At 41.8% G+C, this 21,070-nt stretch overlaps 1 protein-coding gene across 1 annotated transcript in view; it reads left to right on the forward strand.

Moving 5' to 3' along the window:
- The first annotated feature begins 3,027 nt into the window (after positions 1–3,027).
- Positions 3,028–21,070, forward strand: part of LOC149173979 (uncharacterized) — a 30,844-nt gene continuing 12,801 nt past the window's right edge. Inside the window, exon 1 of the mRNA XM_089420695.1 lies at positions 3,028–3,129. Within this exon, the coding sequence (XP_089276821.1) occupies positions 3,028–3,129 (102 nt within the window). The remainder of the gene's footprint in view (positions 3,130–21,070) is intronic.

Here is a 21,070-nt window from a genome sequence, read left to right on the forward strand (position 1 = left end):
CACTCCATGCATCTCACACTGTTGCACACCTCTCTGTCCCATCCTGCACTAGTGCAACACTCCTGTGCCTCTCGCATTATTGCAGCCTGCTAGCTCTACACTATCTTGGGATTCTTGCACTGTAGCTCTCTCTGCCGCTCCATACTCATCTATCTCTACCCAATCATTCAGTCCTCCTACTCCTTGTCAGGGCTCCTGCAACAAAGTTAAATCAAAGAGGTTGGGTACCTCAAGGATCTTGCCCCTATTCGAGCCTTCTTGGGACGATCACTCCACATCACCCCACCTCCTACCTGGAGGTATGGATGCATGTGATCCCTGTGCCCACTTGTCTCAAAATTTCCCCCTACTAGAGGTCTTTGCATGAGTGGATGCCTCCACTTGGTCTCCTCTCGAATTCTCCAGTTGTGGCTGCTCCACAACCTCCTGAAGCTACTTCACCAATTGTGGCTCCTCCACAATTGTCTCAGACTTCTTCTAGCGCTGCATGTTGAAAGGTAATTTACTCTCCCTCTCAACCACCAAGTATCTAACCTTTTCCTTGCTCCTCAAGGCTTTTCATGCATCTTGTACCTCAAGTGCATACAAGTTCTTGGCTAGCACACCAATCTGTTTCATCTTTCCCGTTGTCATGAAATTTTCTAGAAAAAAAGCCGATTTTAAATCAGCGATATCTCCCTCATCCGAATTCCGATTCAGCCGATTTTTTTTTTTAATTTGGGTATTTTTTTGTAAGGAATTCTTATCTTCTATTTTTTTCTAAAAATTTTGCACAAAAATTTTCAGATCTGCTCTAAAAACTTTCGGCCTAATTTAGTTTTTCTTTGAATTCTCTTCTTCGTGTATACTGTTCTCTGCTTTGATCACCTTTGCTCTGATACCATGTAGAATTTTTCTATAAATCAGCTAGCTCTGATACCATATAGAATTTTTCTACAAAACCTCATTCTGATACCATGTAGAAATTCCCATTGTAGATCAACAGCTTATGCAATATACTAAAACACAATACAAGATCTACTTCTACAACACTTTGCGGGAGCTTAATAAATTTGAGCTAGATCAATCGAACACATATAACTGACAAGAAGAAATCGATCACACATAACATAGAATAAATAACTAGGGGAAAGCCTCAGCCTAAAACCCCAACTTTGTATTATCATACAAGTGGAAATATAGTCTAGATTACAAAATGAATCAGCTCACAAGCTATCCTTCTCTCTCTGCAATCCCTCTGCTGCTCATAGATAGTCAAAGGCCTCTCTCAAACCTTATCCTCTGCCCTCCAAGCCTCCTATTTCTTTGCACAATTTTCCTTGGGGTCCAGTGTAGCCACTTGTGTGAATCAGCCTCTTCAAACACTCACTAACCTCTGATCTAACTGCGCAATCCTTAAGGAGATAAATCCTTCTCCATGGATGAGCTTCCTTTATAGGAAAAATCCATCCAACTAATAGTACACTGACCCTCCTCTAATCTCAACTGGGTCTCTGTCTGAACTGACATGCATGATTTATTCACGAGAGAATATTCAGTTATCTGAAGTGCAGCATTTATATGCAAGCATGCATTAACTAACTGAACTCACATTACTTTAAACAAATTGTTTAAATCAATCTAACTAGACTTGACTCAGGTAACTGAGCCAACTAATTACAAATAAAGTTAGAACTCATCCTTATCTCTTTAACTGATGGATAAATTCATCAATTAATAGAGAAACTGTTGCATGTCCTCACATAGACTTCATGTTTGATTTTTAATAACTAATTAACTCATGGTGAATTAATTAATTTATTTTCAAACAGATGTTAAGTTCAAATTCAAATTTTACTTCCTATTTTAGTCCAGGGACTTACTAAAATTGGAATCCATCATGAACTGCTAAAAATAGCAATGCTATTTTGCAATTTTTAGCACTTCCATTTTTCATTCCTTGTTGTTCAATCCAGCACTGGTACCTGAACTGCTATTTATAGCAGTGCTATTTTTACCACTTCTATTTTTAGCATTTCTTGTTGCCATTTTCAACACGAAGGTGATCTCCATGACATCGTCGAGATGGTCCACGATGTCACAAGTGAAGCGCTCTAGGAGTTCATGCAGGAGCATCAGACTATGTTGAGGGCCGCTAGGGCGCAACTACAGGAGATACAGGTGCAACCCCCTTAGGAAGGTACCCTGTAAACACACGTCGCATCAGGAACTTCAACGACAAAGCAGATGTTGTGCACAAGGATGGCGAATACATTAGTGTTGCCAGAGGGATCTCTTGTGTTGTCCAATGTGATGGATCAGTTGTTGATTAGCATGATGAAAGGCCTTTGCCTTAATTTGGTTGCCCTTCCCCGGGAAATGTTGTATCAGTTACAGGATGGGATAACGGCAGAGCTGCAGGCCAGGGAGCACTGCACGATCCAGGTTCTTAGCGAGCAAAAAATAAACATAGAACAGCTCAGCTTGCAGTGCGACGAGTTGGTGTTACAAAATCAACATTTGGTGCACATGGTAGATGAAACTTGTCGATGTGTCCTAGAGCTGGCCATCGCAGCAGATTTACTAGTAGAAGTGCGGATCCACAGTTTGGCAACTAGAGTTTGCGAGGTCAGGGAAGAGATGACAAAGGTGCAGTTGGAGCTGAATCTCCAAATCACGAAGCTGCGGTTGAAGGCGTAGCATTCCACTCCCCTGAAAATCAGAGAACAACACGCCAGCACTATTGTAGCAGGGTTGGAAGATATTGGAGGTGCAATGCGCAACTGTACCGACATGTTCGAACAGGCACTTGAGGTCCTCACGACTTTGCAAGAGGACCCCAACATCCAGCCACTAGTGACAGAGGCGTGTGAACTCCAGCAATAGTAAGACAACATCAAAGGAACTGCACAGACAGTAGTCCTCACTCAGTAGCTTGCGAGGATGTAACAAGCCAAGGCATTAAAGGAGTAGGTGGGTGCAGCACGCCATAAGGAAGCAGTTCTCAAAGCACGCGTTCAGCCATGGATTGACGAGGCATTCACAATCATGACGAATATTGGAGGGGATCGCATGCACATTCAGGGGATGCATGCGCAGATGCAGGGCAGCACACTGGGCACAGAGGTCTCAGAGAAATGGATGCAGCAGGTCCAACAAGCAACAGCTCAGTGCACTACAGACATCAGGACCATTCGAGACCAGTTGGAGGGACTCCACACCAAGATTGCCGCTCCAACAGAGTGACTCGAGGGTGAGTCAGAGTGTTTGTGTTGGGGGCCTGTTGGGCGTGGAATCCTCCCACAGCATGTTTTGGTGCTCAAAGCCCAAGTTTTGAGTGATATTATTGTAAAGCTCTGTGAATTGCAGGCGCAAAATGTATGTTAGAGTCATAGGGCTTTCCGCCCTGTTATAGACATTTTTGTGCCTAACAGCATGGAGCATGAAATGTCAATAATCTGAGGGATCCAAAGTCCCTAAACATGTTGTTCTTACCCTTAGAGGAACAAGGTCTGCAAACCACAACACTGAGAATCAGTTCTCCACCCAAAAACACTCAAAAACAGGCTATTTCTGGATCATGTCAGCTGCTCCACTGAGCATCTGCGCTGAATGTCAACTGCTCCTCCTTGTACCTGCACTGAAGGTCAAAACTAATGAAGGCTACCTGTGCTGGGCGAGATTGGCCAAGTGGCACAGTCATTCTGCAAGGTGTCAACTGCCCAGGAAGCTTCCAAACTGACACTTGGTTCAAGGAATTCGCCCTATGATGAGTAAGAAGGTCTTGATCTCCAAGTGGAAGCAAGATTCTCCAAGTGGACTCAAGAACTGAAGATTAACTAAAGTGGGAGAGGACACAAGTCAGCTTCAGGCCAGTCTCAAGATGACTCATCCTTTCTCCAAATCTCCTATATATAGAGCTCTCTCATGAGGTCTAGGGAGGCTGGAATTTTGTGTAAGTAAGGAAGTGCTGTTGGTTTGTGTATAGAGCTATTGGGTGTTTTTCTTGAAGGAGGTGAAGAGGAGATTTCTTTCAGCTGGGAGGTGTTGCTGGATTGGGCCCATTGTGGTTGTAACTCTCTCAGAACTTTACTTCTATTATCAATAAAGTATTTGAGGTTCTTCTATATGCATGTGTCTTTATGATGAATGGATGCTTGTATATTTGATTTATGCTAATCCTATAATCGATTATGGATGTATGCTTCTTGTAGTTTCCTTTTCTTGTGCTTTTACAGGATCTGTGTGTAGCTGGGCCGGTGAAAGGGCAAGGAGCTAGGAGCAAGCGGCAAGGAGTGAAGACTGGATCGACTATTAGCGCAAGATAACGGTTAGTAGATCATCCTTTTCTTCCCTCTCTCATCTCATAAAGAAGAAACTTTGAATAGCTTTGCATTCAGTTGTTGCTGGAGTACTATCACCTTCAGAGTGGGATAGAGGCATTCTGCATTAGATACTTTTCCCCCCAACAAATTGGAAACTCCACTGGGGAGCGTATCTTGTTGGTTTGTTGTGTTTCTTTCTATTCATTTCATAAACAAAGGGAGTACCAAATCGAACTATGTTTGAGTCCATTAAACACAAAGTAGAGGGCAGCTACTCTAGCTCAGTTTCTGGGCAAGTTTATGATTTGAAGAGCTGATCCAAAAGGACTCTAATAAGCTCTTAGTGGTAGCTTTTCATCCTCCTTTACATCCCTTAGTGTGTCCTTGACTGATAGCTTCTGATTTGAGCAAAAACTGTGAATTTTTGAGCAATCTGTGACCCGGAAACCAAGACGGACGAAAGTCTCATTCTTCATTGCAGGCTGTACAAAGGCAGTCTGCATTTCAGCGCAGTTCCCGAAGGGGCTACCTGCGCTGAAGGTCAAACAGGCAGTGTTACACCTGCGCTGGACCAGTCTTGGCTTGAGTTACTGAGGTTTCCTGCTGTGTCTTGCCTTGTTTTCACTATTGTTTTTGCTGTTTGTTGCCAGTCAGTAGGCCTATCTGAAACCATCTTCCTTTGTCATTATTCCACCTCAGTTGTATAAAGAAACTGTATTTGTTCTTTTGTATTTCTTGTGTCATTTACAGTTTCCCATAACGAAAGTGAACCAGTCTTGCATTGACCTCTTAGATCTAGACCTGTGATTAAGTGTCGTTCTGATCTTAAGAGTTAGTTTATTTGTTGTTCATAGCTGATTGAGTTTGTCGCTTTCGTTATATGGTTTGAATTTATATATTTCTAAGTGTCGAAACAAGTGAATCGTAAGGTGTCTTTCGATTTTGGACAAACTTGTTTGCTTTCGCTTGAAATTGAATTCAAAGTTATACAACAGCTTTCTTTTTGCATTTCATCAACATTAAGAAAGAGAAAAGAAATACTTGCATTGTGCATGTGCATTATGACAGTTTGCATGTTGATTTAGAAAAGTGCATTAGTGTGTGCTCTATGATCTGTGTGAAAAGGTGTTATCTTCCTTCTCCCTCAGTAGTTAAGGTTTTCAAAGTTGAAAGATTGAAAAGCTTGCTTATCATCTTAGATTGCATTCAGGAGTGTTTCTATACATCTCGTGGTGATCCATAAAGGCAAACTGCTAAACAAGATCAACCTTAAAATAAATTGAATTTACATAACAACGCATTGAAACATAATGCAAACATCTAGAGGTCTAAGCTAGAGACGTGTTCCGGCGTCGTTAAACGTGATATCTTAGCGTTGAGTGGTTGGGTGATTCCTCCACGGTGAAGCGATAAGTATCAATACGGACTTGTGCTCCCATGTACCGTCGCGTATATATTGGGAGACCCCTATAGGATCAAAGCCTTTATCCATAGGAAACCGTGTCGGCCGCCCTACTGATCGCAATGCAGTGAACACAGCATTCACGAAGATCGACCACTCGTACCGTAAAACATATTCTGTGGTTTTGCGAAAAGTTTGGCACACCCTCTACCTAGAACTCCAGAGCAGTTTCTTTTGGCCTTTTTCAAACTCTATAACTGAAAAAGTCCATCCGAGCATTTGTCACTTCGGGCTCGTTAAAACATCGAAGGAGACTAGAGTCATCTTTAGCTTTTTCTCGACTCTTAAAAAGTGAAAAAGCAAGTTGTGTCTAAGCGTCGTTATAAAATTTATTTTAAACGGAACATAATCACGTCCTATTCCCGCGTTGATCTTAAGTTGAGAACATGGAACGCCCCAACCAAGGAACTCCACATGATGGAAATCCTAGTCCTTTCTCCTCTTGGGGAGAAGTTGGCCTGCCTGTTTGGCTATTCTCAACTAGTGTAGTTCAGAACACCATGGTTCCTGAGCAGTCGAGTCAATAGTTAGATGAGTCTAGAGCCTCCCACCAGCCTTCTACTTCCTCTAACCCTTCCTCCAATCCTTCATCTTCAAAAGGTAAAGCTGGCAAAAGCCAAGCTCCTACGGAGAAGAAGGAAAAGAAGAAGAAATAGAAGAAGAAGAAGGAGCCTAAGGCGACTGGGGGCAAGCAAAAGACATCTGACAAAAACCCACACACAGCACAGACCGGGCCTAAATCGCGAGATTGTCCCTGTATTCCCGGGATACTAAGGGACTGGTCCCCTCGTCTGCACAATTCGGGAGCATCAACCTCTGATAACCATGTTGATTGTTTACCGTCAACCAGCGAAAGTGAAGGTTCAAGACAAAGAGGGGGAGCAAAATCCCCCTACAGACTGTGTGAAGGCGGTCACGCCATCCACTGTTGTCCCTTCTTAGACGAAGCGAAGAGAGTTTTGGAAGATCGTCCGGTTTCTCCGGTAGTACTTCCTCCTGGATACAAAAAACTCGTGCCAAGTCCTTCGTTGGTTGAAAATACAGCTGGCCCGCTCAAGTGGTCAGCTGAAGCGTCAGTCATTGAAAATGAACCTACTGAATCCAGACCAGACGAAAGTCTAAAGGTCTATACGGCAGTTGACCCGGTTCTTCCTTCAGAGGTTTCATCCTCAAATGACACCGTCACTGAAGATTCATCTTCAAGTGACACCCTCACTGAAGAGAAAAAGGATGACACCATCCAGATTCTTTTCATCAACACAGATTCTGATGAGCATCAGAGCAATGCGCCCACTCCTTTATCGCAGGAAGGAACATCGTCAGGATCGTATCCGGCCGTGTATTCGGTCCCACCACCAAGCAACCTGGTTGTGTCCTTTGATTGGAACCAACTGGGCAGACCCCGGTTACCAGCCAGTATACCATTCAGAATTATAGTCCAAATTTATAGAATGGTGATGGCTGGAACTATCATTGATGAAGGGGCATCTATGAGTATCCTTTCCTCTGTTGCTTGGAAAGCACTGGGTTCCCCGGTGCTTTTGCCTGAGATAAGAAATCTCTCGGGCTTTGATAAAGGAACCAGTCGACCATTAGGGATCCTCCCCAATGTGCCTGTTACATTGAAAGAGAAGACCGTTAATTTGAACGTGATGGTCATTCAAGGACCCTTGGATTATAACCTACTCCTTGGACGTGACTATATATATTGCATGGGAGCTATAGTCTCCTCACTCTTTAGAGTAATGTGTTTTCCACACGAAGGAAAGGTGGTCAAGCTCGTAGACCAACTTTCATTTCCGGGATCACGCATCGCAAATAGTCAAATACCAATCCTCAATGGTCTATTCACCCAAGAAATGTCTCCACCCCCAGTCCTCCTTCCCGATGAATGCGAGTGATTCGGAAAGATAGAAATGGAACCCAGGGGGCATGCATCCTGGTCTGCTTCGGGCAGAGGAAACCTTGGGTATAAAGTAGAATTTCCGCGAAAGAATATGACTAGTCCGTACCCCGTCCGTGGATGGAAGAGGGGTTGTTCTAGAATAGGGTTCTTTTGATAAGGTTATTTGTCTGACAAAGGTCATTCAACTTTGTCTAAACAGGTAGGCTACCAAGGAAAGAGATTCTATTGCGGCAGCAAATGGTAACCATCTTTGGGTAAAAGACAAGCCTCACCCATTAAAACTAATGTTTTAGAGGATAAGTAGGGGCAGCCTCCAAAGAAAGGGATTCCTTTGCTGCAACAAGTAGTAACCATCTTTGAGTAACCTAATGATAGACATCGCCGAAGAAAGAGTTTCATTTGCGGCAGCAAATAAAACCATTCTTTGGGTAACCAGAAAGAGGCAAGCCTCCCTCAATAACATTAATGTTTTGTCTTTGAGTAGTGTTCTTCTCTTGTCGCAAGTAGCTGCTCTCTTGTCGCAAGTAGCTGTTCTCTTGCGATCTTGCAAAAGATCTGTTAAAATTTGGGCCGACGGGAAGACAAGTACCGCGTAAGACCCGTTAAAAAATAATGAGAAGACAAGTATCGTTAACATTAGACTAGCAAGACGACAAGTAGCTGTGAACACCCAAAGAAAAATAAAGGTGAAGGAGAGGAGGGGTAGCCTTGAAATTTTACCTTATACCTGGGGGCATGCAAACCTTTTGGAGTGTAAGCAAAGAGCGGTCATTGATCGTTTCCTAACTCACATAAAGAAAGGATGGGGGGCAAAGGTCAAAAATTGCCAAATTTAGAGCATAGCTTATGTGAGGTGCAAGCTCTATAAAAATTGGAATCTTGCAGGAAGACATTTCTTATCCTATGACTGGTATATCGAGCAGTTTTAGCATAAAGTTCATGCTCGTTAAAAAATAAACGCAAGATCCGAGCAGTTTTAGCGTCATAGTTCATGCTCGTTAAAAAATAAACATAAGCTTTTGAGCAAGAGTTTCCTCCAGAGTTCAAGCTCATTAAAAAATGAACCTATTCCGGTAAATAACCATTGTGATCGTAAATTTATTAGCCATAAAAGCCTTGGTCGTGTTTGCACCCGCCACCTCCATTTCATTTGGCCAATCGTTCACCTCCATATGATTGTTTACCCATTTTGAGGAACAGCTGCGAAGAGTGATTTCACTTAGCCATCCTTGTGACACTGCCATGATTGGAAAATTCCAACCTGCACCTGGAATCTGCTGCTATCCCTGTTTATCACTCGTTCCTCAAAAGACAAGTCTTCTTTGAGCTCTTTTCATCTAACTCGTAAAATATGAAAATTTTGCCGAGTTTTGGCCTTCCAGCTCGTTAAAAGGACCGGAAGAGCTATCCCTCCTCTAGATTTTAATCTTTTTGGACGTGAGGGATTATTGCACAAAAAGGTCGAGCGCTTGTTTTATTCGGCTCGTTAAAGTAATCGAAAACTCATCCCTTCTGTATTGTTTTATACTTTTTCGGACTTAAGGGATTAGATGACGAAAAAGGAATTGTGGAGTTAACTTTCTGTACCTTTTCAGACTCTCTAAAAATGAAAAGGACCGAGTTGTCTTTGTCGCTAGACTCGTTAAAATGATTAAATAGCGACAAACTTGTCTTTAGACGAGAACGAGTTTCCCTATCGCTAGGCTCGTTAAAACATAGCGATGGGCTTGCCCGAAGGGCAGGTTATAGAACAAGCATATGTTATCCTCCTCAAGCTTGACAAAAATAAAGAGGTACTGGTCAGAAATGACTGGGGAAAAATTGGGAGAACCTCAAAGCTTTGATGGTAGCAAGTCGCTCTTGAACATGACACTTTGTCCTCCATACCACATCGGGTTGGGTTGTTTCATTCACCAGTCTCATCACCATGGTCCTCGCCAAACCATCCGTATTTGGGGTAATGCTATCGATCCATCACATTAGTGTCGTTATATGTTCAAGAGATGTGTTCAGAAAGAGTCAACCGTGTCCCATCCACTGCCATACATTATCCTTCATCCACCCATGATCGCCACCCTGAATCATATTTCACAGATTGTTTTCACCTCCACTAAAGTCATTAGCTCCGTTCCGTGTCACTGATGTGGGATTCATTAAGGCCCTCCTTTGACGGATCGCTTCTTGTCGACTTCAGCTCATTATCCAAGAAGTTGATATAGGAACACCCCCCCAGTACTTTGAAGCTTGCATGCCTCAATGGCAAGTTTCTCACTTCCGGCGACAGGTATACATCAATGACCTTCGACCAGAAGATTTTGCGTGGTGTTCGACGCCAAGTCCTTTATTCACACCACGTGAATTGTACTGTAGTACCTTGAGGGTCATTGTCATTATTGGTGATTCCTCTCGCGCTTGTTAACGGTTTACATTATTGACCGGTAATCAAGCGATGTCTTTCCATGTTCGACTTCAGCGCAATTCTCACATGGATCGACTTGTACTTAGAGTGAAGATCGAATGAGATTGAAGACCCCGGATCTAGTTTCATCCATCTGGGCTGCGATATATATTCAGGAAATATAAAGACATTGGATATGTACATCATTGCAACAGATGATCATCCTACTCAAAGGATGATAATTTCAGCAGAGAATTATCAGTCTATTATCAGACGGTCGTCTGTTATGTGTACCAAAATGAATTTATAAAGCTGAGCATGGGAATGCCCGCCTCAGCTAGATCATGAAAGCAGAATGAAAAATAATGTATTGTATTGTATTTTATTGCAGGGCACCTCTCGGCGATTGAATGAACTTCGGATCCTCCTAATAAAGCATTTCACCTGATAAACGACCTCATACTTTAGGGGGCAACTGTTATAGACATTTTTGTGCCTAACAGCATGGAGCATGAAATGTCAATAATCTGAGGGATCCAAAGTCCCTAAACATGTTGTTCTTACCCTTAGAGGAACAAGGTCTGCAAACCACAGCACTGAGAATCAGTTCTCCACCCAAAAGCACTCAAAAACAGGCTATTTCTGGATCATGTCAGCTGCTCCACTGAGCATCTGCGCTAAATGTCAACTGCTCCTCCTTGTACCTGCGCTGAAGGTCAAAACTAATGAAGGCTACCTGCGCTGGGCGAGATTGGCCAAGTGGCACAGTCATTCTGCAAGGTGTCAACTGCCCAGGAAGCTTCCAAACTGACACTTGGTTCAAGGAATTCGCCCTATGATGAGTGAGAAGGTCTTGATCTCCAAGTGGAAGCAAGATTCTCCAAGTGGACTCAAGAACTGAAGATTAACTAAAGTGGGAGAGGACACAAGTCAGCTTCAGGCCAGTCTCAAGATGACTCATCCTTTCTCCAAATCTCCTATATATAGAGCTCTCTCATGAGGTCTAGGGAGGCTGGAATTTTGTGTAAGTAAGGAAGTGTTGTTGGTTTGTGTATAGAGCTATTGGGTGTTTTGCTTGAAGGAGGTGAAGAGGAGATTTCTTTCAGCTGGGAGGTGTTGCTGGATTGGGCCCATTGTGGTTGTAACTCTCTCAGAACTTTACTTCTATTATCAATAAAGTATTTGAGGTTCTTCTATATGCATGTGTCTTTATGATGAATGGATGCTTGTATATTTGATTTATGCTAATCCTATAATCGATTATGGATGTATGCTTCTTGTAGTTTCCTTTTCTTGTGCTTTTACAGGATCTGTGTATAGCTGGGCCGGTGAAAGGGCAAGGAGCTAGGAGCAAGCGGCAAGAGTGAAGACTGGATCGACTATTAGCGCAAGATAACGGTTAGTAGATCATCCTTTTCTTCCCTCTCTCATCTCATAAAGAAGAAACTTTGAATAGCTTTGCATTCAGTTGTTGTTGGAGTACTATCACCTTCAGAGTGGGATAGAGGCATTCTGCATTAGATACTTTTCCCCCCAACACGCCCTAAGTTTGAATGTAATGTCAACCTACCCATGGTCCATGGACCATGGGATTGTATAAATAGAGCAAGGTTCTGAGTTGTAAAGACATGATCTTCATGAGGATAGGATCTAATGGATAGAATGAGATAGAGAAGCATAGAAGAATATTCTAAGTCTGTCTTGGGTTGTAGTAGTAGAAATAGGCTCTACAGTTGAGTGCACAGAGGCCTAGTAGAGTCCGCAGTTAAGTGTGCGGACCCTTGCAGCTAAGTGCACAGGGTAGAGTTGAGTCTGTAACCGGAGAAGAGATAATAAAGAAGGGTTTTGTTACCAATTTTGTGCATCTGTTCTGAGTTATTACATGTTTGATATCATTTGAAATTATACTATTTATTTACTGCGTGCACTTGTATGAATGGTGAATATTGTTAAGTATAACTGAAAGCATACAGACAAGCTATGTTAATCAACTAATATCGGGTTACTATTAAGGACTTGGGTAATAACACTGTTTGGCCCCTGAGTAGGGCTACACGAAGACAGTATCTCAGGCTACAAGGTACATGAAAGTACGCGCAGCAACGTGCGTAACCACAGGCCACATGAAAACCATCAGACATCTCCAGGGTTCAGAAACCTAGTTCTAGCACCCTCCCATACTACTTCGGGTGAGACCTCAATTCATGCTCCGTGGACTGTTGCCGAAAGGGCCATTAGTACTGGGATTTGTCTGGCTAAATCACCTCTAAACCTGGGTCAAGCCCCAACAAGCCAACATGTGGGTTACTTCGGCTTCCCCACTTACCCCATGGACATACTTGGTTCACCTTTTGCCAACTTAGTCAAACACAATCAAAATTTCAACTTGATTGTAGTGTTTTAAATCTGAGAAGGGTACTTTAGCTCGCGAGTTGAATATTTTCAGAGTATAAGTTTTCATCTCTAGTGTTTCTCCATTGCCAACATGCTTGGACAGTACCCCAGTGGAGTCACAAATGAACACATGCATTGCTCCAATGCTAGTGAGCATGGTTAGTACCCTAGTGGAGTTGCATGCCTCAACTCTCTATGCAGGAAGCCTTTCTCTTCTTTTTCCTTTATTTTTTTCAAGAGGAATGTGCATAGGCACTTATTTATTTTTGGGGCGAAAGAGGGATCTCGACTTATTGAGAGCGCGAGAGGTTGTTCCTTCAAATAAGTAATGTAAGACCTCTAACATAGGTTTGCTCATTTAGATTTTCCCCTTCTCCATTTCTACTAGTTGGATGAGCTTGAACACACAGAGAAGAGGGCCAAGTGTAGTCATGGGGCTTCCCAGTGTGGACATAGGTTCATGGTTGGAACAAAACTTCCCTTGCAGAAGGTTTGTATTTTCCATCAAGACTTCATCGACCAAATTTTATAACTAAGCACGGAGAATATGGACACAAGACTGGCGAAGTGTTGCATTGTCACAAGTCTCTTCAAGTTTCAGCCACATACTCTATTCAAAAGGTAAAATGTAGTGGTTAGCAACACTTACTTCTGAAAAAAAAGTATTAAAGTGTCAAACAAACCTAACAAATGTAACAAAAATAGTAAGAAAAAAAATGAATTAAAAACAAAGATAATAAGCAAACGAAACGAAATGAAAACAACAAGCAACAAGGAGACTATGTACATGGCACGGGGTAGAGCCCAACCTACTGGGAGTGATGCTTGAGATCTTGGCCATTGATAGGAAGGTTGTCAATCCTTCCATCAAGTGATGACATATGGTACATGTGTGGGCCACGCTTTTCATGGAACAACATAAGACTACCAAATTCCGCTACCAAGTTTCTGAAATTGATGCATAAACGAATTTCCTCAAATTTCTTACATGCAGAACTTAAATTAGAAACCCATGTATGGTGACGAACTTTGTAAGTAACCAAAATTTCCAACAATATAGTCCATTCTTTCTGTATAAGGAGTTAAAACAACATATGTGTTTTACCTAAATTTTGTTGTAATGGTTTGGCTCCTCCTTTACCTGGAATCCAATGTTGGGTTATTTGCATGTCGTATGTACTCAGGTCGTCATCTACCCACATGGACACATCCCGATACTATTTGATTAGGTGGTCAAAAGCTGACCACTGTTGTGGTGTGCATTTTGTACTAAGACTAACTATCTTCGATTCGTGATTGGTCCCCAGGTTGCTTTGTTTGTTCATATTGGTGGGCTTTTGTGTTCTGCCGTTTCCTGGCCCTTGACCAAATTTTTGCAAACCATAGAGCTTGTTGAGAGAAACCAACCCCTTGAGGAAAAGGTTTCCTTTCTAGCCCTCAGCTCTAGTTTTCAGAAGTTGCTTGTGCTTACCTTCATCAATGGCTATGTCCTTGAAAGTATCAACACTATTTGCGGAGTGTAGTATCACTTTGAGTACGACCATGTTGGGGCTGATGGTCCTTCGTAAGCCCAACACAATTGCTTCATACTCAATGATTTTTTTTTTGCATTCGAACTCCAAGCAACTTGAAATCATTCATTTCCTGTTGTTTTGGGTGACTGAGATATAACCAATCCTTGAGCCTTCATGTGTCTTTGATTCATCAAAATCCATGGCCCACAATTTGTTTATACACGGACCATTTGACATGCTTATAATACTGCTACTACTGCTATTATTGGTACAGTGAACTGTACAAGTTTCATTACCATAAGCTGGGCAAAGGAGTCCCAACTATGCGTCTGGTGAGGTTGGAGTTGGCCATGCAGAATAACACTCCAAAGTTGTCTCCAGGAGGTAGTTGCCAAACATGAGTTTTTCGAAGGCCAACAGTTCATTCTCACCATTAATTGGAGTTTCATTGTGTTTCATATACATCTTGGATAATACTCGGATTTGGTTGCATTTTCCCTTGTATGGAAGCCACATGTGAGACCAATCTGTAGCAAAATATTCATCTAGCTTACTGGACCAGTCTCTGCTGAGTAGCATACCATATGCTTCCAATATGTCCATAACAACTATGTTGATGAATTGGTGGACTCGACTGTCATGAGATAGTCGGATGATCACGTCTCGCAGTTCACCAATCACCGGTAGCGATGTTCAATCAAGTTGGATGATTCACACGAATGTCTCACTCCATTATGCATTGATCTTCTTAGCAATGGAGAGCAGCATGATGTTGGTTGTCTTGCTAGAATAAACCAAGAAGTTGTGAACATTGTAGTTAAAAACTTCAAATGAAATTAGGAATGGAGGGAAACTTGAGTTTTCGTTTTCTATACGAAGTGTATTAAGCATAATGGACATTGATCTAGGAGGTGTGCTTGCTCCCTTGTTGGTAGGGGTTGCGTTTTCCATTGATTTCTATCTCAATGCACGCAGTAGGATGTCTCGCTGACTCTGGATCTTAGCTAACTCGAAAAAACTAATGTTCCCCTGAGTTTTCTTCATGTCATCCACAATATTGTAGTCCAGATGTGGTAGGCTCACTAAGGTGTCCGGGGTAGGATTGATGTTCATGTTATCGGGTAGAGTGTTCTGTAGGTTTCTTCTCATGGAGGTACTCTTGTCCATCGCTATCTTCCCAGATTTGTTTTGTTTTTTCTTCTTTGGGGCGGCTAGTGGTTTAGCCTTCCTCAACAACAATCTCACCTTTTCTTGTGCTTCCCCAAGTGTAAGGGGAGCCCCTTTACTCCTAATATTGTAAAGATTAGTTTACTTTTGGGGCTATTTCTCAGTTTTCATCTTCGACATTAGTTGTGAACACTGATACGTGTTCACCACATGCCCAGAACTTGATGCTTCATCAGGTGCAACCTCTTCGTCATCATTAGTGTCTTCTGGATGCTCTTGCATATTTCTTTCCATGTCGAGTTTATGACTGTAGAAAGAGCTAACGAATCGCTTCCAGTTCGAACAAGAGTTCTCGAGGTGATTTTCTTCATGGAAAGAACAAAACTTAGGATTTTCACACTGTTTGAGCTAGAACACAAGCTTCTGCATAGTTTTTGGAGTGAACTGGTTGCTACTTGATGATCTACTTTCCTGTCTCTATCTTGGCTAATGGTTGTTTGCAAATGTGTCTATTTTCCATTGTTTGAGCTCAAACACTTATGTTGTCAAGTTCTTGACAAGGTGAGTGAGGGTCTCAATATCAGTTGCTTCCTTGTCTCTACCCTTGCTTGCCACTGCTTGTGACTTCTTGCTTGTGTCTTTGGAGTCCTTTGTTGGTTCATCATCCTTGATGACTCCAATCGCATGCAGGTCTACAACTTGCAACTTGCTTAATGAACTGTGCAATGTTGGTCAGCAGTGCGGACGTGTAGTAATAAACAGTCATGGAGTCATGAGGTTTAGTGTCTGCCGCAAACTTGTTTAATATGCATGTAAACCTCTAATTTAAGTCTTTTACCTTTTCTTTTCCCTCCATCTTGAGGCTTCCCAATTCTTTGAGTGGCATGGCTGGGGTCTTGTCATCAGCAAAGTTTTCAAGGAACATGTGTTTGAATGCACCCCAGTTTTGTATAGAGTTTGGTGGAAGGTTGTGGTACCATGTAGCTGCGCAGCCATACAATCTACATGCTACTTCATCATTCCATACCTCAAGGGTCTGCAGCTATCAGTAGAAGTTTTCCAAGTGGTCTTCTACCTTCACCGTGCTGTCAAGGTTGAACTTGATGTTCATTATCTCCGCTCTGTTCAACATCTTGTGCAGAACAGCCAGGAGCTAATGATCCCTAAGTCATGCATTCCAAATTTGGGTCAGCCATCTCTTTTTCTTCGTCGTCCTCCTCCTCTCTTTTAGAATCATATGGTTCTAGGTCTGAGTCCGTTGGTTTGTCTCTGCCTCTGCCTCCTGTACCTGAGTTCGATCCCAGGATTAGAAGAGTGTCTTATTTACCTTGTCGAAAGACTGGAGGTTCCTCTTTGTCTTCAATAGCTTCTGCCAGAACTTCGATTGTGGCAAGGACTGCTTCTTCCACGGATGATACAAAAACTCCTGTAGGAGTGGCTTTTGGCTTTCTTGATGCGTATGGAAGATGTTGTATGCTTGGGATCAGTCTGACTTTTTTCATGAACTAGTGAGTGATGGGACAGGCATAGTGAAGTTGTTGATATAGAATCTCATGTTCAATCTTGGGTGGTGAGGAGTAATGAATTGTAGAGTCGCGTGTAGGTGAGAGGGAGTGCAAGTTACTGCCTTGACCAGATGGTTTATGAATGAGAGTGAGAGGATGTTCATCCATATACAACTAACTACCCTCCTTCTAGCACCAGAAATGTTGATGGTGCTAGACCCACCAACATTCAGGGGATCACCCCAGTATGAAGTCCCAACTAGACCTCACACCATTTGGTGTGGGTTGTCCCATCCAGTATTATGGTCTGGTTGCCATTGTCTTAAGGATTTTCCTCAACTCTTTCTTGTCAACACACGAGAGTGGCCTGCATTGTCTTTGAGAAGTGAGGTTCACGTGCTTGGTGATTACTAGTGTTACTTGTGTCAATGGTTCATTCACTGTAGAGGGAGAGGGTGAGAGTGAGTCCCAAGTCAGTTGGGAGGAAGCTCCAACTCTGCTAGGAACACACAACACAACATGATGTGCACAAATTTCAAAGGAGTAGTCCACATGGATGCAGAAGTCACATCACACAAGGGAAGATGACATGTACAACACTCAGGAGATGAGTTTGCACGAGTGCAATGGTTGTTACAAGAAGTTTTATGTGAAAGGTCTATCTAATATCCGGGGAGATAGCCACCACAGGTGAGACAACGTTAAGCGCATTTACAACAAATTTTCATTAACAGATTATGCATTACAACAAGTGAAATAAGTTCAAGTGTTCAACACAGGTTAAAGAAACATGCATTACACGTGTTCAAGATTAGTCTTACAACAATTACAATACATGTGTTAAAATGTGCTGGCCTGTTAGTAGGCTTTTGAATTAAGCAAAATTTCCAAGACACCTTGTTACACCATAAATCACTAATCCCGTGCGTGGGGCATTGGAGTCACAACTTACTCCTCAAAGAAAAAATTACAGACTCTCTTGGCTATGTGGGAGGATTTGAGGTGAAAAAGTCCTTTACATGTACAAATGAGGGGGTATTTATAGCCAAGAGTGAAACCAACCCTTGTGGTTGTTCGAATACCCTCATGACTATTTGACTTCCATGATTTTCGACTTTACATGACTCTTTGTACAACAAGTGGGTCTCTTGTACTTCCACGTTACATTACATTGTTTGAAAATATGGCCCACAGTAGAGATGTGGATGACATGACTCATGACACAACTAGACATGATAGTTTTGAAACATTCGTGCTGTTGTTGGAGTGCATGTTGAGCTGTAGTGCTGCTGGGTGATGGATGTCTTCATGGTGTGTTACGACTTCATCTCCACATGGAAAAGTGTGCGGAGTCTTCAATGGTTGTTCGTTCACTTGATGTTGTTTTAGCATGTTGCTTCTTGCTTGTATGTTGGAAGGCTTCATAGGCTCATTTGTTTGCGAAGGTGCATGTTCATCTGTTCATCCATCCGTGAGCACATATTTCATGTTTTCTCATCCGTCCTTCTGCGAACACATCTTTCCATGATCATCCATTCACCAACACATCTCTTTACATGCATCGTTCATTCGTCCATTGGTGAACCTTTCCTCCAGCATGTGCTCCCTTCGTTCTTCCCATTTGTCATCGCACCATGTTTATTGGTATCCCTATACATGCAGTCACTTGTGACAAGACGACATCACATCTAAAAACCTCCTAGTCTACCATGACACCTGATCATTTCAGATGCATGTGACTAGGAGAGGCAACAAGGTTACAAGACAGGATGATGGCTCCGGGCACTGCTGATGAAAACTGTGCGAAAGTCACTGGGTGATGAGGATGGGAAAACTGAGTCGACAACTGTCTGCAAGGTTTGGGTTGGTTAGAAGGAAAAATCACCCAAATTTTGGGAGGGACAGTCCAAGCTACGGGAAGGAAAGATAGAAAAAATTTGCACATTTTCCAGAATGGGCAGGCAGCGGGGCTTTGACAGCAAAATTTAAGCAATTTCTTGGAGGAACAGGCCGGTGTGTAGGGACGATTGGTAGATAGGATTTTCACAGTATTTTGGAGGAACTGGCCAGGAGCCTGGCAACCAAAACTATGCAATTCCTATAGGGAACTGGTAGCTAGTTATTGGGTCATTGGCAGCACAAACTGCACAATTCCCAAGGGGATAAGGAAGTTAGCTGTAGGGAGCTTGGAAGCAGAAACTACGCAATTCCTAGAGCGAACTGTCACTCTGCTGCTGAGAGATGCTTGTAAGAGGAAATGCACAGATCCTAGGAGGCTGACCTGCTAATTATCTCTGTGCGATTTCTGAGTTGAGCAGACTGCTAGGAATCATAAGGTCTTCTCAAGGAAATTGCACAATTTTCTAAATGAACAGCCAGTCGACTTTTGGGTGGACTAAATGGAAAAATTGTGCAATTTTCTAACGGAGACCGAGACAGGAACTAGGTGATTGTCCAACTTGTCTACGCAATTTACTCTGTAAGCAGAGTGGGCAAGGTCAGTAGCCTCTACACAATTTTTTAGGGTGTTATCACTCAGAATTTTCTCAAGGTTAAAGAAAGAAATTTTCGAGTAACTACAAACCAATATTTTAGGCTTAGGCTCTAGCCAACCTCAGTCTAGAGAGGGTTCTCTCTTTATGATTTAACTTTGTTTTTTATGGGATTTTAGGCTAGTTCTTATTGCTCATGGGATTTTGATTTTGAAATTGAAGATGGGTGGTGGAATTCTCGAAACAAATGGATAGAGCTAGCTTCTTCAAGCCATTGGGCTATGAAGTCAAGAAAAGGGTAGCTTAACTGGACTAGATCACTAAAGGGAGTGTTCACTAGGCAGGCTAGCAAAGCAAAAGGCAAATCTTCAGGTTCAATGGATGAGACAGTCCTAACCAGGGTGAAAGGGCAATGAAGAATCCTTAGACTGGGATCAAGATGAAGAGAAAGAGTTGATCATGAGGAAAGGGCAACTAAGAATCCTTTACTATAGACCGAGGGGGAAACTATGGAAGTAAGGGAGCATTTAAGAATTCCCTAACTAAGATAGTTTAGCAGAAAACATTAAGAATGTAAACAGTCAAGACAGAGTGAATTAAAGCAAGTTCTGAAATATCATTCCTAGTTTACCATTCAGATTTCATAGAAACAAATATGATTATTAATAAACATAAATAAAAACAATAATACACATGAGAGAAAATACTTATTTGATTTCTGCTTTACACAAGAATCCTGTGAAATGTCTTCACTTTATTCCTTGATCTAGAAAGCCAATCCAGTATTGATACAATAGCACTTTAACTTGATAGGAAAATGTCTACAGAAATGTCTTTGAATCCACCCTAAATACTTCGAAATGTGAAGTATTTATAAAAATTCTAAATAGAAATATCTTGAAAAAATATCAAGATTGGTTTTACAAATATCTCAAACTACTTTACAATATTGTATAGATAATCTTCGGCAAAATCACATAACCAATATTTTGCCGACGCGTTTCGAACCAACCAGTGTGGTTCATCGTCAGGACAAGTTGAAGAACCAATCTAGCTTAGCTTGATTAAATAGAGTGTGCAGTGCGATGAACCACACTGGTTGGTTCGAAACGCGTCGGCAAAATATTGGTTATGTGATTTTGCCGAAGATTATCTATACAATGTTATGGATCACAGAAGTCTAAACTCCTTAATACTTTACAATAATACAACTTAAATAAAGTACATTCAAAACTAATGAATCTATTTGGCACTACTTTTATGGATTTATGGTGAAAAAGAAGAGAATTTTGAATTTGATAACAACTCTTAATTGATGATTAGGCATCCCAGTCACTAACTGCATCCTTTCTTTGTGCATTTTGCTCCAGCAATTCTGCAGGATTAGGGTCCATTGATACCTTTGTATATCTCAATCTGTGATTAATATGTAAAAAGTGAAAGAGGTTATTGTAGATACATATGTTTTTGAGATAAAACTCTCTCAGTTTCCCAAAATTCATCTCTAGTTGTTCACAATATTCTCTGCAAAAAGATGTCAAAAAAGGACTTTGCACAGTTCAAACAATAGGTTGTGAAGACATGCACTTATCTCAATTTTGCTAATACCTGTTTAAAAAGTGAGATAGGTTTTTGTATATTGGCCAGTTATGAACACAAGCCTCCTTCAGTGTCTCCAAATTCATCTTGTATTGGCCACAATATTTTCTGCAAAACTATGACTTAAACAGGAAATTTCTGAAGAATGTACCATTTCTGCTCCGATTTCATCTTTTAACTATTTCTCATTTTTAATTTGGATAAACTTCATTGTTGCTGGTGAAAGTGTTTTCATCTCTATTTAACCCTTACTGCCTCCATGTTTACTTTTAATGTTTACTTTTACCGCTCTATTTTTTCATCTATCTTCACTTTGACATGAATCTGTA

This window comes from Pinus tabuliformis, chromosome 4_1 (assembly GCF_031772625.1).
Source record: "Pinus tabuliformis cultivar Carrire ecotype Pingquan chromosome 4_1, CPIR1, whole genome shotgun sequence".
Taxonomy (NCBI): Eukaryota; Viridiplantae; Streptophyta; class Pinopsida; order Pinales; family Pinaceae; genus Pinus; species Pinus tabuliformis.